General features: G+C 35.7%; 1 protein-coding gene across 1 annotated transcript; it reads right to left on the reverse strand.

Moving 5' to 3' along the window:
* Window positions 1-7,020: 7,020 nt before the first annotated feature.
* LOC104224595 (FCS-Like Zinc finger 8-like) lies at window positions 7,021-9,485 on the reverse strand. The gene is made up of 3 exons (XM_009776280.2): window positions 9,120-9,485; window positions 8,154-9,029; window positions 7,021-7,474 (listed from the first exon to the last, which is right to left on the reverse strand). The coding sequence occupies exons 2-3, from the start codon at window positions 8,969-8,971 to the stop codon at window positions 7,369-7,371; spliced, it is 924 nt and encodes a 307-aa protein (XP_009774582.1). The 5' UTR covers window positions 8,972-9,029; window positions 9,120-9,485; the 3' UTR covers window positions 7,021-7,368.
* Window positions 9,486-10,208: the final 723 nt, after the last annotated feature.

Below are 10,208 nucleotides of genomic sequence, written 5' to 3' on the forward strand. Positions count from 1 at the left end.
CATATTGTTATTGCAATAATTGAATATAGAACATGAACTAACTCCTACGTGGAGACTTTTTACAAGTATGCTTATTATGTCCTCCCTGACCACATATACTATATGAATGTTAATTTTTCTTCTGAAACAATTCACTGAACGGCTTATCGCGCTTCTTTTTGGCCTTCCAGGAGGTCTTTTCCATTTGGGTGGTAAGACAACTTCCTCTGACATATGTGTTGGTATATTTTATTCACTTCGGTCGGGCAGTGGATACACTCTTACCTCGTATGTCATTACAACACTCTTTGGTTTGTAATAGTCCTAGCAAAAATCTTCTGGCATTATAAACTTGCTTTTCAAGATAGCCCAAACATGTGGGCATGATAATTCATCAACTTGGAACCGCCTACAATTGCACTTTTTCTCTAGGAGGCAAACGGTGTAAGCCTTCCTTCATCGTTCACCATATGCAAGTGTTCAGTCAATGGTATAATCTACATTAAATAGAGAAATATACTGTCACGACCCCAAATCGGACCCGGTCGTGATGGCGCCTCTCGTGAAACAAGGCCAGCTGACACATACCCTCAAACCATTTAAGACAGTTATAATAATTGAATTTAAGTCATAAATAAACTATAAATCCCAAAATAAAGAGTGAAACAGAACAATTGCGGAAACAACACAGCCTGACATTGGGGTGTTACTAGGCATAAGCATCTAAACATCCGTCTAAGAGAATGAAAAGACTACACAGTCTAGTACAAAGCTAGTACAAGGAAAATAAAGATAGGAAGGAGAAGCACTAGGCTGCGAATGCCGAGCAGCTACATAGTCAACTCCGAATAAGCCTGCGGTGGAAGCAAATCAACCCTCGCTAGCATGGCCCGAGACTCCTTAATCAGCACACAAGGTGCAGGGAGTAATGTGAGTATGCCAACTCAGTAAGTAATAAAAGTAAAGGCATCTGAGCGATAAGAAAACACGTAAAACATAGCAAAATGCTACAAAGAGGCAGTATAATACCAGAACATTGTAATAAAATAGTAAAAGCTTGTAGAAACATCTTAGTTCAGTAAAACCCTCTTTAAAACATCTTTTAGCAGCTTAAACGAGTAAATGAAATTAGGGAGAAAAGATAGATACATAAATCAGCCCCTCGGGCAAAATACCAATAGAATCAGCCCCTCGGGCTATCTCACATTCACTCGTATCAGCCCCTCGGGCAATAACATGGAACAACATCAGCCCCTCGAGCTATATCACATCTCACACTAGGTACCCGCACTCACTGAGGGTGTACAGACTCCAGGAGGGGCCCCTTACGGCCCAAGCGCAATTATAAGCCATCTCGTGGCATAATCAAACATGCTCTTGGCCTCATATCAAGCCACCTCGTGGCGTAACAACTCAGGCCCTCGGCCTCATAATCATGAATCAGCACAATACTGCTACGGCGCACAGCCAGATCCCATAATAACCTCACAACACTGGCCCTCGGCCTCACTCAATCAAAAATCTCTCAAAGTCACTCGGGCACAGTAAAATATGATGCTCAACCCAAGATATCATTTAAGATGTCAGAACAGAGTAAGTATGGTTGAGTTGTGAAAACAGTAGAATACAGGATGACTGAGTACAAATATGAAGTCAAAACAGTGAGGAATAGTAGTAAAAATCCCTAAAGGTCCAAAACAGTTGGTACGAGGCCGTAATATGGCATTCAGCCCAAAACATGATGATAGCAAAAAGTTTTCAATCAAATATGTGGTTAAACAATCATACGGGATGGACTAAGTCACAACCCCTAACGGTGCACGCCCCCACGCTCGTCATCTAGCGTGTGTGTCACCTCAAAATAGCACAATAATGTGAAATCAGGGGTTTCATACCCTTAGGATAGTATTTACGATCATTACTTACCTCTATCCGGTCCAAACTCTAGCCAGCGATGCCTTTGCCTCTCGAATAGGCCTCCGGATGCTCCAAATCTAACCAAAATCAGTACATAACCATCAAAATATACTAAGGGAACAACGCTCACTCAAAAAAAATCAAATTACAACACAGATCCCGAAATTTACCAAACCCGACCCTCGAGCCCACGTCTCGGAATCCGACAAAATTTACATCAATGAATCCTTATACCCCCACGAGTTCATTCGTACCAAAAGTACCAAAATCCTCCCACAAATGACCCCTCAAATCCCTAATTCTAGGTCTCCAATTTTTCAAGCCCTAACTTCCAATTTGCTACTGATTTTCCCATAGATTTCAAGCTTACAACGTTAAAAATCATAATGAAAACGAATTTAGGGACCAAGGACCTTACCTCTAAGAAACCCTCTTGAGTTCTCCCTTCAATTAGGGGACTTTTACTACTATTCCTCACTGTTTTGACTTCATATTTGTACTCAGTCATGTTAACAGGTGCATACAACCTAACCCACTTTTCGTACCAGCTAATTTCAAGTATTCTTTCACCCAAATATCTACCTTCTCCATCTTTTCCATTAGACTATCAAATTCATCCTGAGTGTATGCTTTTGCCATCGAGAAGTATATCTCGCTCAACTTTGAATGACTCTTTTTGAATTTCTTATATACGTTGTTCCATAAATGCCATATACAAGCAAGATGGGGTACCGTAGGATACACTCTCGCTACAAATTTGATGATGCTCTCATTCCTATATGAAACGGTGCATATGTTTTCTATCTCACCATATGCTTCCTTGAATTACTCAAAGAGTCACGACCAAGCAGCATCATTCTCTGAATCAACAATACCATAAGCTAGTGGCATTATGTGACCTATAAATACAATTTCATACATATATAAAAGTATCATTCAATATATATTAGGCTGTAAACTTAACAAATTTTACTATAATCCATATATATATATATATATTAACAAGACTCACCTGCACCATCCAACGTTCTAGCTGAGACGAATGTCCCTGTGTATGCCAATTTTAGGTGGCTACCATCCACAACCACGATGAGTCTATAGAGATCGAACCCTTTATAAAAGCATACAACGATATATACAAATACATGAACTCATTTTTTGGTTATTTTACTATTCTAATATGCGAACCAGGATATGTCATATCCAGTGTATATAAGTACCTTGGCAATTTATTGTATGAATCTGTCGGTTCACTTCTCAAAAAATTCATTGCCTTTTCTTTAGCCCGTCACGCCAACATGTAACTAACATCTACACCAAAGTCTGATTTTACATCATCAATTATATCCTTTGGGGTATTTTCCTCTTATAATTAGTAAATTTGGATCTAATCATACCACCAATAAGGCTGCTACTTGCTTGACGTTGCTCATACACCTTATCCTTTAACGGACATGTATACTTATCATTGAACTCCCTCACTTTGAACATTTGTGATTTGTTAATGCTCTGAAATACATAATAATGTATAGCTGTAAATACATTTATGATTTACATACAATCAGTTATGTATGGATATAAAATATAAACAGAAACTACAACTGATTTGTCTACGTACACCCGGTATTTTCATTTGGCAACAAAGTTGTCTATATGAAAACATACAGTGAAATACAATGTTTGTTTATTGAATACACTATAACTTTTTTCAATACATATGAATAAGTGTTACATATGTATACATAATTATAGAATACACTCATATACATGTTAATACAGTGATGCATATGTATACATAATTATAGAATACACTCATATACATGTTATGAATACAGTGATGCATATGTATACATGATTAGACAATACACTTATATACATATGAATACAGTGTTACATATGTATACATGATATAATTGTTTTAGCAAACTCGGGTACAGAAACACTAATACATGAAAAATATAACGAAGGAAATCATATATTGTCAAATACATATATTATACATGTTGTATTTTAAAAAATTCTGCCATGAATACATCATACAAAAATTCAGAATACATATCAATACAGTTGAATAAAACATGTTGTTCAACATGTTGTAAGTAAGAACACTTAAACCTGATAGCATTAGACTTAGCAACCCGGAATTGAAACCTTTTAGCAATTGCATAATGCTCCATCACCGCTTTCAATGTGGCCTTATCCTTATTTACTTGTCCAACCATAACCTCTCTTTGGTTAGTTTTTGAAATAATCAAATCCCTTTCCAGTTCGAACATATCAATTGGTTCACCTGAATTGACTGACTCAAGAGCAAGTGTATCAATTGTATCAAATTTATTCACCCCATCTATTCCGTCTATTCACATTAGGTCGCCTTGAATTAAACTACCTCCAACTACAATTTCTTTGTCCATTGTTGTTATACACAAAGGATACATCCCGAATTCTCTGTTCTCTTTTTTCAACTCTATATACACCCTGAAACCTATGTCATTGTGTATTTCCATTGGCGTGCAATTTTCTTCCACTTTGTATTCAATTTTAATTGACTTTGAGCTCAAATCTATGGCAAGTTGCTTCGAAATCGATGCTACAAAATCATTGTACGTCGCAGACTCCTTTATCAATATCCCCTCAATCGAATAATCGACATAGTTATTCACACTGTTCCACTTGCCAGAATGATGAAGTAGCACTGTTAAACTTTACATCTATAAAATCAAATTTCAGTATATTTTTGTATATACGTGTATGAATTTCGAACAATATTTGCGTGCTAGAAATTCCACGAATTATACCAAAAAAAAGAATGGATTGAAATCTCTGAAGATTGCTCTGTTTTGTGGTGTTTTTCGGCTGAGATTTTTTTCTATAACTAGAAATACATGTTTTGCGTGTTATAATTAAGGTTGTTGAGTTATATTAGGATTCTATCGCGTTAATTGATCCACTTACCGTTTTTAAAAAGCTAAAGAGACCTTTTTTCCGCTGATTTACGTTACTGTATTCGCGAATACATATGAATACAGTCTATGTGGTTGCTGGAATTCCCTGATTTCCGCCGAGTTTTGCTATTGTATTCATGAATACATTAGCTTAAATACATCGAATACACTCTATAATAACTGAAATCTAGATATAGGAAGTAATTTAGTAAATGGTAGCTATAGCTAGTTAATAACCACCAAACAATAGTGGTTTCTGGAAATTTGTTTAACCCAACCTTAGTCCATTAATTTTAAGGAGGACAGGCTGGAGTAAAAATAGCACGGTATAGCCAGTTTTCGGACTGGTCATTCAAAAATAGCCAGCGTTTACCAAGTCAATGAAAAATAGCTACTATTTTACTGCAACGGAGACCGGTCCAACATAATATACTGGAGTTCGGTGCACCTGTATATGAACTCCAGCATATTATGCTGGACCGGTATACTTTGCTGGCTCCAGTATAATATACTGGAGACTGGAGCACCGATGCTCCAAACTCCAGTATATTATGCTGGATCGGTATACATGCTGGAACTCCAGCATATTATGATGGAGTTCTAGTGTACTTATGCTGGAACTCCATCATATTATGCTGGAGTTCCAGCATACTTATCCTGGAACTCCAATATAATATGCTGGAGTTCAAGTATAGTTATGCTGGAACTCTAGCATAATATACTGTCGTATTTTCCGGGTTTTGAACAGTATTTTCGCTCAGATTTATCTTTACATAAAAAGTGACTAAATTTCGATTACTTTTGAAACTGTGCTATTTTTGAACGACCAATTATAAATCTGACTATTTTTGAATTTCTCCCTAGGCCGGATCAGTCTGCTAATGGACTGGGCTGGGTCAGACATGGGCGGGCTAGGTTTAGTCTGACATGTTTAGAAACTTCCATTACATTCTATGCATACAGTGCATCTGCTGCCCCTAGGGGGTAAAATGATTGGGTAAAATTGGAGAGAATAACAAGGGCAAGAAGCCAACAAGTAGGTTAAAAGAGTACTGTAGAGTGGGAAGTTGGTAAATGAGTTACATCATGCCGTAATGGTCCCAATTCCCAACTTGCATTCATTATTTATCTCTTCAGTTGTTGGGGACTGTTGCAGCTCTCTCAGATTTCATCAGTCACCACTCACCTGTGATCAGCATTCAGCCCCATGCCTGTTTCCTTTTCTCCAACCATCTTCATATACCTTCCTCTGCACTTTCAGATTTTATTACTCTTCGGGACCAGTATATTTCATTTGCTTTCTTTCTAGTACTACTACAGGTTCATAAAAGAGCAAGAAACTCAGCACCATATAATTGGTACTAAGACTATTAGCCCAACATTGCCAATTAGCTCCTCCTAACATTTTCAACAGACTAACAACTTGTTGAGAAAAAATAAAAAATAAAATCCATCTTTTCTGTAGCGCTAAATTCATAAATGATGCGAGACAACTTAACATGTTATCAGAACAAAACAAACCGTGTTTCTGAATTCGACTTTGTGTTTGAGTAATTGTAACTTTCTTGAAATAAAAAAATTCTTGTTAAAGTACAACATTTGTGGGTGAAAGTTGAATATTTGAAAACTTCACTTGAAATGCACATCTAAACCATATCTTCAAAAAGTTGAACTTGGAAACTCAACAAAGTGTGATAACCACCAACTTCATAAAATTATTTGCAAGTGCAGTTTAAAAATTCTATGAACAAATGCAGGAAGTGGGTAAACCATATATTAGTGATATAATTTACCATTTATATGGAACTTAACAAGAACACAGGGTAGTTGCTACACGAGGCCACTAGCCCAATTTTTTATGTTTGATCCGTATCTCTTTTTTTTTTTTAATTTCATCTAGGTTATCACACTTATTAAACAATAGCATAGGTAGAATAATTTCTTGTATAATACTACACCATGATAGTTTCTAGCTGAATTGTTTTAAGATGAAAGCCCGGTCAAAATAGCTAAACTTGGCCAATCAACAAATGATGAAAGAGGACATCCCAAAGAAGAGAAAAGAATCTACTCAATTGAGGTCATTGGTTATGATGATGTGTGCATTATTATGGGATTGATTAGTGTATATTATAATACCATAATCAAAGATAATGCCAACAGCTTTACTCTAACATCATCAATCAACATCATTATATAAACTTTCAAAAAGCATACTACAAAGTAGTGTCAGACACCATAATCACCTACTACATCTTTTCTTTCAAATAAAAATTCATCAATCACTTCAATATTATCTCATCAGCTTTCCTGTTCCTCAACAAAGACATTTTCTTACCCCTAAACCAAAAACAAAAAAATAAGGCAAAAAAATGACAGATACATCTAAACAGATTCAATTATGCCAATTTACAAAAAACAGTTTTTCAATCTGCAATAGTCACTCAAGTCTTAACACCTTCTCTTCTTTTTTGCAAGTTATACTACAGATAAAACTTGCCATCAGCCTTGAGTGACTCAGTTACTATCAGGAAATGATACCATATACATCATCGGTCTCTGGTTTATCCATTCCCTCTTCCAACATCATTTCTTTGTATCTGCAATCACTGCTACAAAATGCCTTCTCACCTCTAAAAAGAACACAGTACAGAAATACAACTCAGGAAATAATGCATCACATATTGTTCTTACAAAAAGGAAAGTTTCCAAAGTTTTATCAATGTATTACTAATCTTTAAGGCACAAAATAAAAGATTGTAGAACAAGATGTGAAACTCTAGCTGATAACTACTCTGATCTTTTGCAGAATACAGAGCCCTACAAAATTTCTCAATGCTACTAGAAATTTGCAAAGAGAATGTCCAGATTACATGTCCTAGAGCAAACTGTTCTAAAAAGGTGTATCAAACAACAATTAAGTAATGAAAAAGAAAAGCAAAAATCTCACCCTCATGAGTCATACCAGATTAATAAACTTATAAACTGAAATTATCAAGTACTTTAAAATAAACCATGAAACTTAAACATATACGATACTTTAAAATAGTCTACTATTTTAAATGGTCTTTTACAGAATACAGAACCTTTGGAGAAACTCTAAAATGCTACAAGAAATTTGCTAAGGGTGTGTCAAGATTACCATGCCCAAGAAACAGTACTAAAACAAGTCTCAAATAACAATTAAATCATGAAAAGGGAAAAATCTCAACCTCATGACCACATTAATAAACTCATAAACAGATCAAAATATGAGCATAACTATAACCCCCTAGGCAAATTTGAAATTTTAAAATAGAAAATTTGGATTACCTGTACATGTAAATGTCTTTCCCTAATCCAAGATTTTTCTTGCAAGAGTGACAGAAGCTGAGAAAGCTCTCAGAGGGATAGGGATAGCTCATCGGCAGACTGGGAAAATGCTCATTTTCTTTTCTTGAAGCAGAGTACTTAACAACACCACAACAGCTCTCAACAATGCAATCATCAAATATGTGAGTGGTTCTTGGATTTGGACCATATGAAATGACACAAGTATAGTCCTCAGAAAGCTCCATCTCAGCGGCAGAGATACTACTGAATGCCCCTGGTGAATTTGGGATGTCCATGTTAGAATTTGAAGACCCAAATGGAGATTTCTTCATATGAGATGGGGAGAAAGAACCTAAATGAGAATTTCTGGTCTTGATACCAAAATCACCAGGAGAAGGTGGTGAATCAGTAGGGGAATGAAAAGAGGGAGGCAAAGTAGTAGGGATCTGAATCTTCAACTGTGAGCCAAAAACAACCATTCTGCTCACAGGATTCAATTCTTTGGAATCAGATTTTTCATCAATGAGAGCATCAACAAGGCCAAGACCAACCCCTTTTGAGTCAAGTTTCTCCCAATGAACTCTACTATCTGGTTTAGGGGATCTTGGAGTGTTTGAGTTAGAATCAGACCAAAAAGGGTTTCTAAAAGCAGATATAGGTTTACTACTATCAAGTATTGAAGTAGGACTCATTATAGACTCAGTATCAGGAAAGCCCTTTGTAGCAAAACCAGTGAACAACCTCGGTGAACCAAAAAAAGAGGAAGAGGTTTTTCTACAGTTATCTGTTGGAGATGGTATAGAACCATAATCTGCCATTATAACTTTGTTACTGGATATTCTTGAACTCTTCTTTAGCACAGAGATCTTTTTTTTCCTGCACCAAAATCAAAGCAAAGTTTCAAACTTTCCACTTCAAGATCATCAAGAAACAAGTCAAATTTTATTTTCAACAAAGAATACACACCTTGATTGGTTTCAGCTTGTATCCACCATTAACATAAACTCTAAAGCTCAAGATTCAATTTTTAACCAACCCCAGAAACTGTTTTCTTTGTCTTGGCAACTTACAGCTCTACCATAAAGTAAGGATCCAAAGAAGAGAGAAAAAAAAAGGCAACTTTTTTTCAGCAAGAATCCCTCATATCTGAGAACCGACATGAAACCTCAATAGTCATCATCAAGACCAAACATTTACACAAGCAACAAAAAAGAAAATAATGTCACACAAAGGCCAATAGGTCTTTGGTCATCTTTTTCTCTCACTTTGCTTTTTCCCCTCTTTTGTTTCTTTGTGAATCCTCACACTGTATTATTTCAGCAAAAGATTTCTTTGCATCATAAAGACCCAAAGCCTTATAAGCTTTTTGGGCCAGCTATAAAAATCCGTTTATACGTGAGAACTATTCTTTTTAAAAAATATTTTTTTCAAAAGTACTTTTGGTGAGAAGCAATTTATGTTTGGTTAATTAGTTTAAAAAATATTTCTGAGCAGTAATTAATATTTGACCAAGCTTTAAAAAATTACTTCTAAGTGTATTTTTCTCAAAAGTGCTTCTCAAAAAAATACTTTTGGAGAGAGACTACTTTTTTCTCTTCTCCAAAATTGCTTCTAATTCTCATTAAAGCACTTTTTTCTTCAAAAAGTTTGACCAAACGCCTCAATTTTTGAAAAAGCATATTTGACCAAAAAAAAACTTGGTCAAATAGGCTATTACATGCAGACAAAGACGTTTATATCAACAGTTATTCAACAAAAACAAAATTTAAATAATCCCCTTAAAAATAAAATAAAAGTCTAGAAAGTCTGATTCACTGTTCTAGTGCTCCTATTAGTAGTACTTTTTAACTCTCTACCTCGTAGTGGGTTTTTGTCCTTTTTCCCAACCCACTACACTTTAGGCTCTTTTTTCACCCTTTATCCACCCTTTGGGCGTAGGTGTACAACTGTGGTACATTGGGAGATTATTTGTACAACCTTTACCAGCCTTTTTTACTTTTCCATTTCTTTTGTGAAACAAAAAATATTAGTGTGTCTAATTGAAGACGAAATTTA

The sequence above is a fragment of the Nicotiana sylvestris genome, chromosome 1, assembly GCF_000393655.2.
Source record: "Nicotiana sylvestris chromosome 1, ASM39365v2, whole genome shotgun sequence".
NCBI lineage: Eukaryota > Viridiplantae > Streptophyta > Magnoliopsida > Solanales > Solanaceae > Nicotiana > Nicotiana sylvestris.